Source organism: Pangasianodon hypophthalmus, chromosome 18 (genome assembly GCF_027358585.1).
Source record: "Pangasianodon hypophthalmus isolate fPanHyp1 chromosome 18, fPanHyp1.pri, whole genome shotgun sequence".
Taxonomy (NCBI): Eukaryota; Metazoa; Chordata; class Actinopteri; order Siluriformes; family Pangasiidae; genus Pangasianodon; species Pangasianodon hypophthalmus.
Window position 1 is genome coordinate 14,486,032 of NC_069727.1, and position 21,083 is coordinate 14,507,114.

General features: G+C 36.8%; 1 protein-coding gene across 1 annotated transcript; it reads right to left on the reverse strand.

Moving 5' to 3' along the window:
- Positions 1–2,758: 2,758 nt before the first annotated feature.
- il17rel (interleukin 17 receptor E-like) lies at positions 2,759–15,195 on the reverse strand. The gene is made up of 18 exons (XM_026922749.3): positions 14,945–15,195; positions 13,527–13,554; positions 13,007–13,150; positions 12,570–12,676; positions 12,285–12,399; positions 12,019–12,063; positions 11,756–11,895; positions 10,171–10,242; positions 10,021–10,075; positions 9,758–9,921; positions 9,598–9,642; positions 9,384–9,441; positions 7,137–7,279; positions 6,241–6,306; positions 6,085–6,142; positions 5,068–5,193; positions 3,713–3,775; positions 2,759–3,235 (listed from the first exon to the last, which is right to left on the reverse strand). The coding sequence occupies exons 1-18, from the start codon at positions 15,044–15,046 to the stop codon at positions 3,081–3,083; spliced, it is 1,686 nt and encodes a 561-aa protein (XP_026778550.3). The 5' UTR covers positions 15,047–15,195; the 3' UTR covers positions 2,759–3,080.
- Between the last annotated feature and the right edge of the window lie 5,888 nt (positions 15,196–21,083).

Sequence of the window (21,083 nt, forward strand, 5' to 3'; positions counted from 1 at the left end):
TTCTTTCTTATTCTTTCTTGGTCATTATTCACACATGAATTCATAGGACTCACGTCGTAGTCAAGGTTAGCTCTTAATTAGTTCAAAATTAGTACATGTCTTACCTCATCATTAGTTCATATTTAAGTAAGTATTAATTCAGGCATTAGTGCATGATGATTCATGTACTGTTATTGTAAAGTGTTACCCTCAAGAATAATGTTCCTGCATCTCTCACTGCAACCAGTATGCCTTCTTTTTATGTCAGTGCTGCCAGAAATCTCTGCTGAAGTGGGCCTCAAGTTCAGTGAATAAGGGGAGGCCACTAATAGCACATCAGGGTCTATGTCTGTATGCAAGGGGCTGTACTAGGCTCCCTCAATTTTGTGCTGTTGCATTGCCACTAATAGCCCTTGCATTTGGTCCATGCCCAATGCCAGCTCCTCTAATCTGCATTCCAATGCAGTAAAGTATTGACTGGAGTTTCTCCTCCTACATTGAACTGCTAAGCAAAGTCTTCTGCCCACTTTTGCTCCTGCCACTGCAACAGGGCAAAGGAGTTTTTCTTCTTAACAGGCTCTGTAGCCATTTAGCTGTTCACTGCACTCCTCACTCTGGCTGCACAGTGTCAGAGGAAGGTGATGAACGAACAGCAGTATTTTCAGTATAGTAGTATAGTGGTATATTTTTTATTGGACAGTTTGAGTTTAATGTAAGTATATGTAGATTTTCCTATGGTAATACTGTATATTGCTGCTTTACACAAGAGTAACTGAAATGTTTGTGGGAGAGGCTACTTCATATAAAAAAGTAAAAAGGTACATGATTTTAAGAAATGATAACATTTCTTGAAGTACAAAGAAGTGGGTGAAGATAAGTGGGTGAAGATAAAGTCCATTCCTTTCTCCACTGTCTCCACTGTCATTGGCCTGACTAAGTATGACAGCTTCCTGCCATAGTGGGTTTCAGGGGTTTACAATCTAGATGTTATCTTTGGGCTCTACTGATTTGGTAGTCTTCACTGTTTTGTGAAGTTTGGTTGCAACACTTCTACCTTTCACTGGTGTTCAGAGTGTTACACTGCCCTGTGATGCAGCATGAGCAGCAGTTCGTGTGGTTGGCTGGCTTCACTTGTCTTGGAGGAAGTCTTCACCCTTGGTAGCTGTCATATGATAGCAGAGAGCTAACTGGTGGGTGAGAATTTGTCAAGATTAAATAAAGGAGAAAATCAGGAAAAAATATATATATGGGATCTGGATATGGCATATTGAGAGTCGTGAAAAAACAGAAATTTAATGACTTTAATGAAATGAGATTTTAATGAGTTTGTATTGTAGGCTTCAGCATTCTTTCTTTCTTTCTTTCTTTCTTTTTGTCTGTCTTACTTTCTTTCCCTATGACTAAAATTTGACCTTGACTTACCCTCTCATTGTTACACAGTCTACAACATATAATTTCAGAATCTGGACATGCAGAGAACTGCAACTCAGGAAACAGAGGAACAGAAGCATTTGAAGAAGCCTGCAGCCATATCATATTTTGTAGTTAGACTCTATAAAAATGATCCCTGAAAGTATACCTGAAAGTAAAGTATATGCAGGCATATCATAATGGAACTGTTGACATGATATAATTGCTCAAAGATTATGAAATATGACTCCCTAAGATAAGATTTTACAAATTTCTTTAACCTAAGTTAGCCCTTGATCTATCCATCCATGTCTGAAAGACCTCTTCTGAAAGATCTCTTTGCTGGTTAGTTTCATAACCTGGCTCTTCTGACAGGAGTGGTACCCAATGTGGTCTTCTGCTGTTGTAGCCCATTCACTTCAAGGTTTGATGTGTTGTGATTTTCTGGTCAGTACGGTTGAAAAGAGTGATTATTTGAGTTACCATAGCTTTCCTGTCAGCTCAAACCAGGCTGGCCATTCTCATCAACAAGGCATTTCCACCTGCAGAACAGCCTCTCATTGGATGCTTTTTGTTTTTGCACTATCCTGTGTGAACCCTAAAGACTGTTGTGTGTGAAGATCAGCAGTTTCTGAAATACTCAACCTAGGCTGTCAGGCACCAACAAATATACAATGGGCAAAGTCACTGAAATCATAATTTTTTTCCCAATCTGATGTTTGATGTGAACATTAACTGAAACTCTTGACCTATATCTGCCTGATGTTATGCATGGTGCTGGTGCCACATGATTGGCTGATTAGTGATTAAATGCATGAATGTGCAGGTGCATGTAGTTACAATACTGAGAAATTGCCCACCAGTTGGTCTTAGGTGTGTAAAGGGATAAATCTAAATGGGATAAAATTATTTGAAATTTGATTAGCTTCTTTTATTAATATAACTGTGGTGTCATCTAATTAAAAAAAACTTCCTCTTTCAATCAGTAGGGGTTTGGGCTGTGAAACTTGTGCAAGGGGAGAAATAAGCATACTCTCAGAATAAATCATTTCACAATCATTTTGCTCAACTTTTGGCAGTAAATAGAAGTCATAGTTGGTAGTCAACATGTGAAGCAATTTATTGAGAACTTCCACATGCAAAATGGCAGTGTTGAGAGCTTTAAACATGACCTATAGCAAACCATTTCAAGATAACAATGACATTCAAGAATAGAAACAAGTAAAAAAATAAGTCTATCTCACAAGAATATAAACCACACATATCACATAAATAAATGTATTCTGCTCTGTAACACAAAAGCAGAAATATACACAGCAGTCTTTTAAAAGTTTTGAAGGTTTGAAGACTTTTAAAGCTGGATGGTGTCTTTTTTTTTTTTTTTGCTCTGAAGTCTGTTTATTTTACAGTAGATTATTAATATATACTGTATAAGTGTTCTACAATATCATGGTGTAATTCCACTCTCATTAAATTACACACCAAGAGAGAAATAAAGTGCAAAATGGTCATTCTGAATAACAGTCCACATCAAAATACATGATCAATAACAATAAACATACAAAACAATCTCTGTGGTATGTTTTAAGAATATAACCTTTCCACTTTTTTCCCATTTTGACCCCAATACAGAAACATGAAATGCAAAGTAAAATGAAAATGGCACATTCCATCTTAAGCCATCTTCAGAGCTACACTTCTAAGTGGTTTGTGAAGTCATTCAGTAGATTGGACCTCTCAGAGTCTCGTAACTGAGAGCTTTCTGAGCTATTTCCATCATCAAGTACTGTTGTGGACATCAGCTGAGTTTTTGAGTTCACCTCCTCAGTCATTGGAGAGAATAAGGCTGAAATGCATATGATATGCTATGCTTTAGAGAAGAAGTCATGCCTAAGGTCAGAGTTTAGCTTATTTCATTAAATAAAAATGTTAATATGCCTAAATATTCAGTCATCTATAGATTTCCAAATAAAACCTCTTAATTGCTTGTGGTAGTTTTTGCCCAATCATTGGTGCTGATGACATCTTGTGCAACAATTGACGCTTGAAAACAAGCTAATTTACAATGTATTCATTACTTTTGCATCTGTGCGCTGTGCTAAGTGTTCACAGGCAACTACCTCCCCTTCCTCTTTAATTGTTCCTCTTTGACACTCCTCATACCACAACCATTATCTACAGGTGTGGGATGCACTCACCAATCATTTATTAGGAACTCCATGTGAGCTGAATGTGTTGAATATACTTAAATCTTGACACAAATACAGTACATGCTTAGCAATGCAGACTGCTCTCATATAAGAAAACAAACTTTTTTTTTTACCTGTGTGTGGTCCTGGTAAGCGGGCAATGGCCCGACCCTTTATTTTCCTTTTGACGCAGTAACCTGAAACCAATTTAACATGAGCATAGTGTTAATATAAGACAACAGAGTATGATGTTCAAAATATTTGTTTTGCTTAATTTCTGTCTTGGGTAGTCAAGGTATGTGTTCCAAATCATATTATTAAAACAGGTGTAAAGCAAGGTTAAAGCAGGCTTGTCTGCATATTTTAAGCATAAGAAAAAAAAATATGTAATTTCTATAAACATGCTTTTGTGTTCTATATTTTTGTATTTTAAAAATACTGAAAATATATATGCATGGTGACACAGACCTCCCCACCACTGAAGAGAAACAAAGCATGGCATGAAATTATTCCATGAGGACAACTGTTTTCACTGTTGATTTTTTTTCCCCAAAAAGTGCCATTTTTTTTTACCATTCTTGGCTGAAACTTTTCTTTGGCCAAAATTTCAGTACAACATATAACAAATAACTCAAAACATTTCTACATGAACTCTTACACTCATACTTTTACACTGAGAGAAAGCTAGGTGGTTGCATCAGTGTAATCTTTCAAGCAGGATATGAAATCAAGACAAGAGCATCAGGCAAAACTTTACTTTGGCTGGAGATTACTCTACTTTGTCTGGAGATATCAGAAAGTGCAAAACACCGTCGCTACTGCAGATTCATTCCAGATTCACGTGTCGATTGCCTCGTCTGCATTTTTATTGTGGAAAAAGGAAGACTGCCCTTTTTGCATATTTGAAGTGATAACTCCATTGTAATACCAGCATACTGTAATGTTAAAATGCAAAACTATTATGCAAAATGAGTGAAGGTTGGCAAGTCGAGTGACATGATTTTAGTGCATTCTGGAGCAGGAACTCAGAAGCTAGAAAATCCACTCTATGCCTAGAAATTCTCTGCAGGAATAAAGACTTCTAAAATGGCAACACCTGCTGTTTGTCAGTAGTCATGAACAGCGCTATTGATTTCAAACAGCTGATTCATTAAGGAGGAAATGGAGTGGTAATTCACTGACTGGCTCATTTCCAGTAAAAACATTTTGACTGGATGTTTAGTAAGTGTTTAAATATATTTATTATTTATTACTCATCATACTTTTTTGTTAGATAGCAAGCTCGATGCTAGTTTTCAAGCTGCTATTATCTTTTAGCTATCTTAAGCACTCAGCAACACACAGGAGTAAAATATTACAGCAAGCTAACATCCATGGTACCGTCTAATGAAATAGATGTTGACCATAAAATACTGATATTCACAATTTCATAACAGTGCTTTTGTCTGTGCATTGCTGTATCACAACAGCATAGACATATCCAACTCACCAATCATCGCAATGGTCATCACAGCAGCAGCCACGGCTACAGCTGTAGTTAGTGTCATTGCTGGCACAATGAAATACATGAGCTGCCATTTACTGTTACTGTCTGAGGGCTTGGAGGAAGAACATGCTGCAGGGAGAAAAGAGAAATGCATGTTTGCATGCATTTTACAACTCTCATACACTTCTCAACAATCTTTTGCATATTTTAGGAAGGAAGTAGATCAAACAAAGAAGATTCATTATATGCTTATTGTGTGAGAGAGCGTGTGGAAGAAAGCTGTAACATGTTTGTCTTGGGGTTTCCAGAGGACCCTTTTATTAGACCTTGGACACATGCCAAGGTGATCTCAAGGTGATGTTGTCACTGGGTTGTTAGACATGCTAGGTCTTGTTCAGTAATTCAGTACAGTTTTCCAACCCAAATTCCCAGATAATGATATGTGTGCTAGCAGGTCTAGACCCTGTCTTTCAAAGAGAAAAAGACGTCAAAATAAGGTGTCATTTTTGGCAACAGCATCAAATAATTTACTGTTATCTAATGTCTTAAGAGGGCAGCATGGTGGCGTAACAGGGTGTGTTGCCGCCTCACAGCTCTAGGGTCTGTGTAGAGTTTCACATGTTGTTGCCTGCATGGGTTTCTTCCAGGAGCGCCAGTTTCCTCCCACCTCCCAAAAACATGCTGGTAGGTGGACTGGGTATGCTAAATAGCCCCTATGTGTGAATGAGTGTATAAATGAGTGTGAATGAGTGTATGAGTGTGCCCTTGGATAGAGTGAAGTCTCATTCAGGGAGTATTCCCACCTTCAGCCCTGGAACAGTGCCACCCTGACCAGGATAAAGAAGTTACTGAAGATGAATGAATGAGAGAAAATTTTGGACTTTCGTGGAAAAAAGCACAACTGCACCATCAAAAAATATATAGAATGGTATATGAAGAAGCAAGGCTGGGGCTGATTTGTTTCTACCCCAAACTGAAAAAAATTAATTAAGCTAAATAAATCTCAGGAAGAGAACTTACGGCATGAGGGTTGGCAAAAGAGAGTGGTTACTCCATATTTTACATCCATACGCTTTGCCTGTGAGAAACAATTTTTTTAATTAGTGCCAAGAATTAAGAATTTTTGGAAACTGTGAAATTGATAGATAAGCACTACTTAAATTTCATCTTATTTACCTTGATGCAGAGACCTGATGTGCAAAGATCCATAGCCAGATTTGGCTGGACATGTTTAAATTTCTCCTGTAGATACAGAAGATACAGTTTGATTGAACATGTCTTATGGGTGTTTTTTCACTGCACATTCAAAAACAAGAACCAATCCAAACAGGAAACAGTGGAATGAATACATTGTAAAAGTTTTAGTTCAATTTCAATCTACTTTAAAAAAAAAAAAAAAAAAAAAAAAGACACCCAGAGATCCATTAGTACATATTGGTAATTAATATATCTTGAATAGATACCAAAAAACAACCAGCCAATTAAAAAAGGACATCTCCAGTTTTCTGGTGCAAAAAGTTTCATAAATGTGCCTCTAGCACTTCAGAAGCTTCACAAAAGTTGTTTTTAAAGATAATCAAGGGGTGGGATCTTTGACTGGTGAATTGCACATTCATGTGAGGTGACTCACTGCCTCATGTGTTTGTGAACGTTGTAAAAGTTACCATCAGTATGCACGTGGCTAGTAGAAACGTTTGATAGAGGTAATGTGTTTGAGGCGTAACAGTTTCCATTTGAAAATCTCACAATGCTCATAGACATTTTTTTTCTAAAAAGAGTTTCTTACTTGTCAGTTTGATACAAAAATAATATTTATTATCATAATACTTTCACAATCCTGTGTTCCTGGTATTTTGAATAATTTTAGATACCGTGTTGTGTAGCAGCTGTAATAAACTAAGTAGTTTATATATAGGATATAATTTACAAAGTTTCAAAACTTCCCTACCATGACCTATAGATCTAACACACATATCTTAGCAAACAATATGTAAAATAATTGTAGCTGATATTGTTGCTGTAGGGCTCATTAAAAATGAACAGGACACTACCTCTGATTAAGCTGGACTCACCACATCAACTAAGATGGTTTGTGTGTCCTCACACCCAGAGTCCCCAGTCTTGGAACACACACTCAAAGACAAGCTTGTTTTGACCCGGGAAGTCACTAGCAGCTGTGGCTGGTCCTCTTCAGTAGAAATTTCTAGTTGCCAGGCTAAAAGAGACATAATTAAAAGGTAAAGTGTATTTAGTTACACAACATGTGGACAGACTTAGGAATCTAGCAAATCTAAGCATTTATTAATAAATAAATTTAATGGAAGGTTTTTTGATGTAAAAAAAAATGAAACCAAGATAAATCATGTCATAACTTTTTCCACCCTCGATGTGAAATTACAACGTATAAAAATTAATTGAAAAACAATCAGAGATATTTTAGGGAAAAATAGGAAAAATGAAATACTTCCAAAAACCTGGTTGCATAAGTATGCACATCCTTTTTATAAGTGGGGATGTGGCTGTGTTCAGAATGAACCAATCACATTCAATCTCATGTTCAAATGTAGTTATCACAAAGCTGTCATCAATGAAATTATTCTGATTAACCACAAATAAAGATCAGCTGTTTCTGTAGGATTTTCTTCATATTTTCTTGGTTTCATCTGACATCTGAAGCCATGGTCTGCAAAAAGCTGACAAAGCTTGTACAGGGTCCCACTGTCGAAAGGTATCAATCAGGAGAGATGTAGAAAAATTTTCAAAACATTAGATGTACCATGGAACACCGTGAAGGCCATTATCAACAAGTGGAGAAAATGGACCACCGCAGTGACATCACCAAGAACAGGACGTCCCTCCGAAATTTATAAAAGGACAAGACAAAAACTTAACAGGAGGGCTGCCAAGAGACCTACAGAAACATTAAAAGAGCTGCAGGAATATCTGACAAGTACTGATTACTCTCTGCATGTGACAACAATCTCTCATATTCTTCACATGTCTGGGCTTTGGGGTAGGGTGGCTAGACGGAAGCCCTTTCTCACAAAAAAAAAAAAAAAACGTCCAAGCTCAACTAAATCACCCCAAAGCATGTGGCAAAATGTGTTAGGGTCTGATGAGACCAATTCCCAAAGGTATACTAATTCCATAATTCCAAAAGGCATGTTTGGGGCAAAAAAAGCACATCACCAAAAGAACACCATACCCATGGTGAAGCATGGTGGTGGAAGCATCATGCTTTAGGGCTTTTCTTCAGTCAGAATTGTGTTTTTTTTAAATCAAGGTGGAGGGAATCATGAATAGCTACAAATATCAGTTGATTTTAGTGCAAAACTTTCAGGTGTCTGCTAGGAAGCTGAAGATGAAAAGGAATTTCACCTTTCAGCATGACAATGACCCAAAGTGTGCATCCAAATCAACAAAGGAACGGCTTAACCAAAAGAAGATCAAAGTTTCTGAATGGTCTAGCCAGAGCCCAGACCTGAATCCAGCTAAAAATCTGTGGGGTGACCTGAAGCAGGCTGTGCACAGGAGATGACCTTACAATTTGATGGATCTAGAATGTTTTTGCAAGAAAGAGTGGGAAAATATTGCCAAGTCAAGATGTGCCACACTGATAGACTCTTAGCCAAAAAGACTGAGTGATGTAATAGACTCAAAAGGTGCTTCAACAAAGTATTAGTTTAGAGATGTGCACACTTATGCAATGAGGTTATTGTAAGTTTTTTTTTATTTTTATTATTCTTTTTCCCCTAATGGCTTTGTTGGAAGATTTTGGCTTGAAGATGATTTTAGGGTGAGGCAAACTTCCATTACTTTTAAGATACATACTGCTAGTCATTTACATTTTGGAATAAATGTAAAATATGTAGATTTTCCAACAACCATTTCTCTAAAGTACTAATGTGTCAGAAAATGGTGCTCTTCCCTTGCTATCTATTTTCTTTCAAATGCCACAAATGAGTGCAATTTTGATATAATTAATAAGCATATCATCCCCCAGACTCAGTTATGAAGGACACTACTGTTCCATACTTTATTGTGTTTCAGCTTTTTAAAGACTTATTCTTATCTGCTAATTTATCCAAAAATCAGAGCAGGGAAATCCCTAAACTGTGCAATAGAAACAGTTCTAGGAAAACTCTAAGAAACACTGCAATTCAAGAAAGCACTGTTGACTGAGACGTTTTTCCCCAAGTACATATCATCCATAAAGTTCCAGTCACATCATGAATTCTCTTCCAGTAGAAGATGGAGGTTTGATAACATTGGGACTTGCATGCACAAGTTAGTAATGTTAATCAATGGAAGTTAATTACCTGGGAAATTCCCATCTGAAAATGGGCACTTTATCCATGCCCCGGTCTCTGTGACGAACTACAAGGTAAAATACATCAAAGCACATATTGTTTGAGAGTTAAATAAAAGCATAATTTTTACATGAGTGTCTGCAATAAAACTTGAAGCAAGAGGACACATAGAGACATTAACCGTGTGTGATCAAAGGCACTGAGGTTAAGCAATAATATTTACCTTCATGCAAAGCCGAGGGTGAGGATCCACTGCTGAATATGTCACCTGAGAAAGGTTGTGTGGTTACACAAGTCATTCTTAGTACTCTTTTGTTTTTGCTCTTTCTGTATTTTTTTTCTGAAGTTTTTATGTATTTATTTCTTTTTATGCAGGAGCTTACCATTCTTTTGACATATCTCTGAGAAGAATTGGCAAGGTCTTGGCACACGCCTTGGTCTTGCAGCTCACACAGCGAGATGACAGCATTAACTTGACATGAAGCTTCCCATGACAGAGTCTCCTCCTCAGGGTCAAAGGTTATCCCAGACCAGAGTTCCTCAACGCCTGACATGAAACAGTAGTTTCTATATGCTGCTTGTTCATCATTTATTCGATTAGAATCTTTATCTGTACTGCTTATTTAAGAATAAACTCCATACGTACGGTTTTTGAAAGGGCAGACTTGAAGCCGAGAAGCATCAGTCATGGCAGACCAGCCCTATGACAAAACAGCACAGTGCTGCTAATTCTATCACTGCTATTAAAGGAGCAAATATGTCATATATACAAGCTACACATCTAATCAGTTGGTACCTCAATGCACAAGCAGGGCACTGGTTTGGAGTACTTCAGAGTTACATTTTTCACTGGATTCTCCTTTTTTATCTGTAACATGAAACAGGACTCATTGGAAACATATTACATGTGCAAAGTTTCTGTCTGACCTTATCTTTCCATCAAAGATGGTAAATCATAAACGAGTTGGCATATTTCTTTATAGCCCGCATGACAGAAGAATTATGGTCATAATGCCAACACCTAGTGTGCGTCAATTCTACACTTAAATGCACTTTATTCCATGACCATACACTGGGCAAATCCTACAAATGTTGCCTCCACGTGCTTTCGGAATTACTGTAAATAGAGGTTCCTGACATAAAAGTTGCATGGTCTAGTTTTGATTTTCTTTGTATTTGTAAATGTCATTAACCGTTCAATGAAAAGGAGACGCATGAAATGTTACTGCAGAAAGTAAGGGAATGTTCAAAGACGATAGATTTAGACTCATTGTTTTTTTAGTCTATATTGCTTTGACAAACATAATATCCATACTCTTTGCAAAACATCTGAATTGTTGCACTTCCTTATGTCAGGAAATGAGTGCATAGAAATTCTGAACTTTCCCTGGCTTTTTTGGACCTGCACAAGAGCCATATACAATATAATTACTAAGGGTTTAATAATTGGACAATTTGGATCAATACATCGATTTAAAAGGCAAAGATCGAAATGAATCAAGGCAGCAGTCATAAATAGACTATTATTTATTAGAATTGATTATAACTTATAATTGTGTGTAAAAAAATTAATATTTTAAAACTGATAAGTAGGCTAGCAAGGTGTCTTACTTAAATTAGTCCTTTTCTATGCCATCATCATTCATGAATTAACTGTAGGCTATTACCAAATCATATACTATCGTATCATATTGTATCGTATCGTATCGTTTCACAGCAGATTCACTGGTATCAAATAGTGAGTCATTGCCTTATGAATCGAAATTTTATGGAATTATGAGGAAGGATATTAGGGATGATGTATTCACCCCTAATATTCAAAAGTCGGAGGTTTGTAAAACATTTTTGAATCCTTAGTTTCTAAATTTGTGTACTAGCCTTTACTAATTTATGTATGGTGGAGCCAAAGAAATTTTCAGTGGAAGGTAATTTATTTTTTTTTTAAATATAACTTACTATTCACTGATAAGCCTTAGACACTTACTTACATCCCTAACTGTTGTTTGTATTGTGCCCATATTTACTATATTTTTACAACTGTTAGGAAGATACCAAAATAGATCACGCTAGTTAACCTACTATCTAATGTTGTCAGTGCTTTAAAGTCTTCATAAATCTTCATATATCTTTGCAAGTTAGACTCATCAAGGAGCTCATGAAGGCACCAGAGCTTTGCAGCATGTGGGTTCCTTACTTACACAGACCTAGACGCTTTCTAATTGAGCTTACACAAATTAAGCCACTTATTAAGCCAGTATTAAGAGGGACCTTGATGTCATTACAAATTTATATACATTTGAATAAGCAATGGCAATGTGGCTTGTTTCATACTTTCATATCAGTTGAGTCGTGTGCATATAAATGCTGGAAAAGCAATTCACCAATACGTGAGCTCCAGTGCCAGCGCAGATGTAATCCTTGTGGCAGAGTCTAACATGGTAGTCCTTGTCCTCCAGCATGTCTGACACACTTATATGCACTTCCTTCCTCTCCAAGTCCACCTCATAGTCAATCCTGCCGGCTGCCAGGAAGACCAAGATTTCCCATGACACCATATTTCCAACTTTACATCATCTATTACTTTTTTATGAAGTTAAAATTCTGAAGATGGAGATAAAACTTTAGATAATAATATCAAACTTACTAGTGCATTCTGGAATGTTTCCTTGTAGGTCCTTGTTGCTGCAGTCTGACAGAAGAAATAAAAAAAAATTAACCTCTTGTTTTGACAGGTTAACTGTGGTTAATGGCTAACAGGTTAAACTTGCAATGTGTGTTACTAAGTTTGGCATCATGACATTTCTAGTGTGTTTCTAAGTTTGGCATCATGACATTTCATTTAACAAAAAGGAAATTCTTAGTCTTTTGTATTACTACTAATGCAAACTGACACCCCACCCTACCCCATACCTGGAACACGATATGCTCTGGAATAAGCCACATCGCAGAATTGAGGCCAAGTTTGGAGGGTTACATAAACATCTTGTCCTATGCCTACTTCCAGACAATCATCCTGAATATGCACCTTCCATAGAAAGTCACACAAAACCAGTCAGTCATCCATTATCTAAACAAGGACACCTGCTAAATCTCCAAATTCTGGCACAGAATGAATTAAACAGACTGGCATGAACTCTCTTGCTATATGCACATGAAAATTGTTGCTATTCATTCCTGAAATGCAAACAATAGTACCTGATGGTCCACCACTTTTTCTTTGTGTGTGCGTGAGAAGATCACAATCCCACAGTGTTCCATCATCGCTGCACTGACTGTGCATATGTAGATGCCATGGATGTGTTCTGGAAGAGAGGAAGCAGCTTACCATCACTCACTCAAACTAGTTTTTTTCATGATGAAAGAGACCAACAATAGAGTGTACTAGTGCTATAGAGGTAGAAGACAATGACAACACTAGAGCCTTTGAAGATTAGATTAGTAGGGACATGAGTCACTTGAGTATATTAGGACCATGACTCATAATGCAGCAGGAAACAGCAATGCTATATCTAACCTCCTACACTACAATGACCAGTGTTAAATTAACTTCCACAGTTAATCTAAAACTAACTAATTTAGCTTGCAAATATATTGCAAGGTCACTGATTTTCCTGAGAGAAGATTAGACCTACTCTTTAGCTGTAGATGAGTCCTGATCCGGAGGTAAAGAGAACACTGTCGAACCCCTTTACACCTCATCACTGTGGAGATGCTTGTGTTCCTAAACACATCTCTGGTCATGCCGTCTGGCCGTTTCTTGCATTGCTCAAATGAGACTGTAAAGCACAGATCCCGTCAAGCACATGGCACATACAGTAAGCTTTGCACTTTCACAATAAGTGATGAATTAAGTGTGGGATTCTCAATTTTGAGTAGCACGTAATTTGGTAGCAGCAATATTTCTGTTTCACTGTAATAAGTTCAAAAGCAATGACTTCAATGAGAATTCTAAATAATACTGAAAAGTGACAAACCAAAACATACCTGTCATTGCAAACATTAGTCATTCAATGAGTTAAGAGTTCTTTAAGTTAACAGTTCTTATGTCAAGAGGACCACCTGCCTCACTTTCATTTGTTAGATCTTATCTGACACAAATTACGCAGCAGTGTGTCATCCAAAAATAAAAAAAAATTAAAAAACAATACTCACAATGAGGCTTCGTCTTGCAGTGGAGTCCCTGTAACCAAAGAAGCCCAAAATACAGTTCAGCGTTAGGCTATTTGATACACAGTATACCCAAATGATACATAGAGTTGCAGTAATACTGATTAGATTTAGTCACAATAGTCCTGGCAAGAGGAAGCAGCTGACACAGTAGGGGTTTGCCCAGAGTGCTTTGCACAGGCCAACATCCTGGTTGTTCACACCTCACATGAAGTTATGGCTATATTTATGTATCCACATCAATAAAGTCCTTACAGGATATTTGTAATGTGACTGGAACTTTGGCTATATGCTTCCTTAAGATGAATGCCAGTAACTTTAAATACAAACGCTGCGAAACTGCTGTATTTCTATAAAAATATACATTGCCAAGTAAGTACAAATGATATCAGTATCAGTCACATGCTTTTCTTGCAATAGTTGTATAAAATTAGAAAAAACTAAATGCAGCTGTTCTGCAAAATTGTTTATAGTTACAATGGAAACTAGGGACTAGGTGGGAAACTAGGACCGAAAATGGAACAGGAAACATGAAAATCACACTTTCATATTGTGGGTGTGTGTGTGTGTGTGTGTACACATGCTGTGGTGTAATTAGCTATAACCTATAACGTGATGAAGTGATTGACTAAAAACAGTCCGGTTTCCAGTAGAGATAATACTTAAGCAGTCTGGTTTCCAGTAGAGATAATACTTAAGCAGTCTGGTTTCCAGTAGAGATAATACTTAAGCACCCCTGCTTAAGTAATAGTTCCTGTAGTAATATTTACTGCTTTAGTAATATTTCCTGAAGAGGAAATACTTAAGCATAAACCACTAAATTAGTGGTTTATTTAAATGATAAAAACCAGCAGCATAGTTGCCAAAAAATCATTGCCTGGAGCTCTTTATTGAAGTTTAGTTATTAAGGGGAATTTGTAGAGACTGCCTGTGTTTACATCATAATCAAAAGATAGGCTTGAATACCTTATAAGGATATGAGCAGTTATGTAGTATATTACAGCTGAGTGTAATTTTCAATAGCAACCATTACAATGCATTATGCTTTTATTGGGAACTTATATGATCATCATAGTTAATAATCAATTTATTTTAATTGATCTTGTCTTTTAATTGCATACCTTTTTGATTGGACCACTGTAGTGGCAATTACATTCTCAATACAGATAAGAAGATCATAAAAAATGTGTCATGTTTTATTTCACTACTCAATGTTGGATCTTTTAATGATAATCTTAAATCATTTAACAACAATAAATATCTCTAACAACTATAAGAATATGTAGTAAGACACTAGACATTTGACATGAAAGACCTTATGTCCCACATCACTAGAACTCCTCTCACACAATCATACATTGGTATATAGCCAGAATATAGTGATAATACTTTTGATCAAATACCTGTGAGCAAGGGTATTCACACTTCTCTACCCGTTCTCCCTGCAGTCTGGAAGTGCAGAAAGCCAGCAATAACAGCAGCAGTAGCAGCAACACACTCTTCATCTTCAATGAGAAGCTTGGAGCTGGTTGAGGGGTGAATAGGCTGAAGGTGCTAGAGGAAGAGAACCAAAATGATGGACAGGGCAGGTTAAGCTGATCTCTGTTTCTGTCTGAGGCTCTATGGCCATTACATTTTAAAGTGAAGGTGATGAGCTCTTATTATATATGGCCATGGGGGAGGGACTCTCTCTCTCTCTCTCTCTATCACACACACACACACACACACACACACACACAGTCTTTCCTCTATTTACACATAGTCTACTCTATTCACATATTTTTTTTTATCTCTATGCCTCTCTATATACTGTCTCCTCTTTTCTTGAATGAAGCACTTATGTTCTCTTTCTTCACTTTATTTCAATTCAATTCAAATTTATTGACTTGAAGCCCAAGAAAGAATGCACAGGTATGGGTTAGACATTGAGGTTAAGGTGTGTGGGAAAAAGGTAATCTGATTGGAGGAAGCTCAAACCAGACATAACGTTTTGATACTGATTAACCTTCAGTGTTGACAATTTGGTCCAGCAATACTGTTGTTAAAGTGTTAATGATGATTGTAACTGTTAAAATGTATTGAAGTTGAGCATTTTACAGTATTTGGTGCAAGTTCACAGGGAAGTGGTACAGCTACTGAAACTGCTGCTGAGGTTAGTTAGCTGTACAGTTGAGTGTTAAAGTTTGGATGCCTTAGGAGAAAATAAGGAAGGAAAAAAATTTCTAGTTATTTTTTGATTGTCTTGGGTTTCAGGATACACCTACATTTCATTTTTAACATTTCTGTAGATAAATGGTAAAGATAAACTGGTTTCCTTCTAATTTTCCTTTTATTCACCCACACATCATGGGGATTGCAAATATTTGCACTCAGTTGTACTGTAGATGTACTGACAGTTTGAAAGCATTTGCATGGTTTAATCAGTATTATTGTGTAATGATATATTAACAATGAGAAACTATATTTACTATATTTACTATATAACTGTACTTGATAAAACACAGCAAGCATCATATTACAAGGGGAAAAAAGATACAAGGAAAATCTGCACCAAGACTCTTCGCTGTCCTGTGCTCCAGATGATTAAATAAACTTCTGAGTCACTAGCTGTCTTCAAATGATGACTGAAGACCTCTTCACCAAGCACTTAAATGAGCACTAGTTTAAAAAAAAGTTTTTTTTTTGTTTTTTGTGTCTGTCACATCTCATTGTACTAACTCCTCTCCAACAGGATTTTAGCTTCGTTGTAGCATTAGGATAAGTTTTTTTATGGACTACTACAAAGTGCTCTTATAAGTTGCTCTTGATAAGGGGAAAGATGGTCCCTGTAAATATAAACCTAAATCAATCAAATACTTATTCAAATTATACATTGCCATCAATCAGGCTCCTAAAAAGGTCATGCAGAACTGTATTCATTTCATTTGTCCTGTACAGATACCACCGACAAATTCAGTTGTTTATTCTGCCATCATCACAGCCCTAAGGAGGGTGCTGAGGCATAACTGACATTCTGGTGGGAATGGCCCCAAAAAAAACATTTAAACTTAATCATGGAGCAGACATTTGTGTATGGTGCGTATGTGGTTTAATTTCATTTTATTATAATTTTCCACATTGTGGATTTTGTTGACTTCTTTTTTATTCATTCATTTATTCATTTTTAGTAACTGCTTTGTCCTGATCAGGGTCATGGTGGATCCTGAGCCTATCCCAGAACACTGGGAGTGAGGCAGGAATACACCCTGGATGGGTCGCATTTCTGTTGCACCATGGGCGCACACACACACACTCACTCACATTCACAAACTCATTCACAACTAGGGGCAATTTAGCGTAGCCTATCCACCAACCTGCTTGTTTTTTGGACAGTGGGAGTAAACTGGAAGGAAAAAAAGCAAGGACATGGGGAACAGTAGCCAGAGCTTACAATCGAAGTGGGGAAGCTTGTGCTGTGAGGCAGCAACACTACCCTGTCTGCATCACCATACCACCCTGTCTGCATTTTTTCACCAATAAATTTAAGTGTATTATCTGAAGACTAATCGCCATTGTTTCTTTTATTGTGTTTGAGTCATGTAGCTCTCAGTTTATCGTAAGTTGATGTTTATATGCAACTCAGTTAGATGACCACAGATGTGCACCACAGATACACCACAGAGAACTGAGTCATTCATGTAGCTGTACAAATTTCTGTTCTGCTTTAGCGAATAATGTACTAATCAGATACTTTACAGAATTATGTAATTGTACATTTGTGTTCTTAATTGTATTTGTAACAAATGTAAAATGTAAAACTATAGTAATATATAAAAATGTAATAATGATTACTGTACTGTCAATATATTTAAAGTGCAAAGGTCACTATTAAATTAGGAACATCAGACTGGAAAAAGGAAATGCATCTCTGTTCCTCAGCTAAGGTTTTCTTTAGATCCCCTTTTTAAAGCCAAAGGTCACAGTGACTCACGATGCAGAACGTCACTAAACATAGTTTGAATGCACGCTGACGCAATCATTAAACATTTCCCAATTAAACAGAAAGTTTACAAAACAGAAACCGTAGAAAGCTTTTAGAGACCATATTAATTTAAGAGCCATTCTGTTTTATCTAGTTTAATCATGAGCACTTTAGACGAGGCTGTTCAAGTGTGTAGTCATTATAATATTGACTTACAGTACAGTACAGTGTAATGCTTCGGTCTCTAAACACTGCTGTGATTTTGAAACTTGAGCATGACACGCATGACTAAGCACTGCCATCATTAATTATACTGTGTTTGGTTTCAGCAGAAATGGGTCACTTGGTTCATTCTGTAAGTTTCAGGGGTGTCCATGTATAGTTACTAGATTATTGCCAGTCTTAATGTATACCTGTCTAGTAATTAATAAACTAGTGACTCATTGTAGAAATAGATGACAAATTGTTATACATCTGAGTAAGGCCCATTGCTTGTAAATACTCACAGACAAGAAGAAGAACAAAATTAATTCCTTTTCTGTAAATAGCTTGTGTAATGATGAGTCATGTCTAGCACTGGTTGAATGATAGAAATACTGAGGAGGGTTATTTTCCCCAGGAGATGGTACAGAGTGGGTGCACACTTTTTAGGCTGTATAAATGAGATGTCCATACAGCATCCAGAATCTAATTAACTGAGTCACTGGGCTGTATTTACCAAGGGATTTTCTTTCAATATTCCAGCAAGCTACCAGGAAAAAGGTTGCCAAATTAACTGACTGCTCCATTGTGCCACTTTGACAGAATTAGGCTTAGGAAAGTAATGTCGAAGTCATTATGTTGAGTCACGCAGTAGCTTTTATTCTTACCCTGTATTTTCATTTGTTATATCATACACTGTGTACTTTCATTGTCTTGTTTAATTGTACATTATCCATTTCCCATTTCTTATCATTTTTCGGTGTAATCAGCAGCCTCAGGTATGCTGGTGAAACTTAAATATTCGCCGATCATTGGTAAAGGACTCCACCTACTGGATGTGATATAAACATATTGCTGAGTTGTTCCAAAATAAATCAAACTAAATAAATATGATACATTAAATTCCTGTATATATACAGTCAGATCCATAAGTATTTGGACAGTGACACAATTTTCGTAATTTTGCCTCTGTACACCACCACAATGGATTTGAAATGAAGCAATCAGGATATGATTGAAGTGTAGAATTTCAGCTTTAATTCAAGGGGTTTCACAAAAATATTGTATTAACTGTTTAGGAATTACAGCCATTTTTTTGCAGAGTCCCTCCATTTTCACAGGCTCAAAAGTAATTGGGCAAACTAACACTCATAAATATTAGGATTATTTTTAATACTTGGATGCAAATCGTTTGCAGTCAGTGACTGCCTGAAGTCTGGACATCCCATGGACATCATCTAACGCTAAGATTCCTCCCTTGAGATGCTTTGCCATGCCTTTATTGCAGCCGCCTTCAGTTGCTGCTTATTTGTGGTTCTTTCTGCATCATTTTTGTCTTCAGTAAGTGAAAAACATGCTCAATTGGGTTAAGGTCAATGAACATTTAAGAACATTTAATTTCTTTGCCTTAAGAAGCTCTTGGGTTGCTTTAACAGTATGTTTTGGGTCACTATCCATCTGTACTGTGAAGCGCTGTCCTATCAGTTTTGCAGCATATGACTAATCTGAGCAGAAAATATAGCTCTACACTTCAGAATTCATCCTGCTACTACTATTAGTAGTCACATCATCAATAAACACCAGTGAGCCCGTTCCATTGGCAGCCATACATGTCCATTCCATAACACTGCCTCCACCATGTTTGATGGATGATGTGGTATGCTTTGGATCATGAGTCCTTCCTTTCCTTTTCCATATTCTTCTCTTCCCATTATTCTGGTACAAGTTAATCTTGCATCAGAACTGGGCAGGCTTTTTTAGAATTTTTTTTTTAACAAAGTCTAATCTGGCCTTTCTGTTCTTTAGTATTACCAGTGGTTGGCATCTTGAGGTAAACCGTCTGTATTTACATTCATGAAGGCGTCTCTTGATTGTAGACTTTGACAACGATACTCCTACCTCCTCCAGAGTGTTCTTGACTTGGCTAGATGTTGTGACGGGGTTTTTCTTCACCAAGGAAAGAATTCAGCATTCATCCACTTTAGTTGTCTTCCGTGGCCTTCCAGGACTTTTGGTGTTGCTGAACTCGCCAGTGCATTCCTTCTTTTTAAGAATGTACCAGATTGTTGATTTAGCCACTCCTAAAGTTTCTGCTATCTCTCTGATAGGTCTGTTTTGTTTTTTCAGCTCTTTGGACTGGATAGTGAGAGTTCCCATGAACAGCTACCAAATGTAAATTCAACACTTGGAATCAACACCAGACCTTTTATCTCCTTAATTTGTCATAAAATAATGAGGAAACAGGCCACACCTGGCCATGAAACTGCTTTATCATTCAATTGTCCAATTACACTGTTTGTGTGTAAATCTCTTTCCAATTGGAATGGATACCTTCAAACAAGGCAGAAATTATGATCATAGATTCATAGATTGCTAATTATTGGAGCTACTTATTTGTAGCTAATTATTCTTTTAAAAATTAGCATTATTCTTTGATGTTATTAAATTATATTTGCATAAGGCCAGAATGATTTACATGTTAAGTCCAGAAGAGTGCATAAGCACCCAAAATCAGGGGACTTCAATTGATTAGACTTCAGAAATTTGGAGAGCAGGTGCACAAAATTAGCTGGGAAAGACCCAGTGGTTTAGAAGTACAGTATATGATTAAGATGTTAAAAATGTAGTTTATTAATAATATTTACTTTAGACGTATTTCAGCTAACTCAGAAATTGTGGATAGCTAACCTAAGTATACAAATATGACTCACTAGGTTGGAGACACAAGGTCCTCAAACCACACACTGGTAAGTAAGCACATATTATTCATTATTTTGGTGTGATACACAACAGTCAACACTCACAAGCAACCCCAGCCTTCATTAAAATGACTGTTATTGCTGGTGTGTGAGAATTGTTATAATTATGAAAAATAATTATGAAAAAATCACAGAAGTGCCTACACTGAGTGTGCCATATTGAAAAAGACTTGCTATGTCTTGTCTATTTACTACATCAGTCATTATCAGTTATTGTTATTATATATAACAACAGGAATTGAAATGGAATTCCTAGACTAGTTGAAAATAGTAAGGAGTAAAATTCAGCCACTGAACAGTGTGTTACTGAACCTTACTCGCAGTGACTCTTATTAGGACAGTTAGGTTAATTTGATATTAAATAGAAACAAACAGAGAGTGACTGGGATTCTGAATCTAATGTTAATACTGAGCTATTCTTTTACTGACAAGGCCAAGAACAGAGGGTGGCTTTTCTGCTAATATCCCTGCTGAAAAATCTAGCTTAGTCTGACCAACTACCAGCTGCCAAAACACAGGCCAAGCTGGCCAAGCTGGTCAAACTGGTAGGCCATCTTTAACTGCTGGTATGTACTGGTAGAAAGGAAACACTATCTGAATTACTGCTACTATTGCTACAAC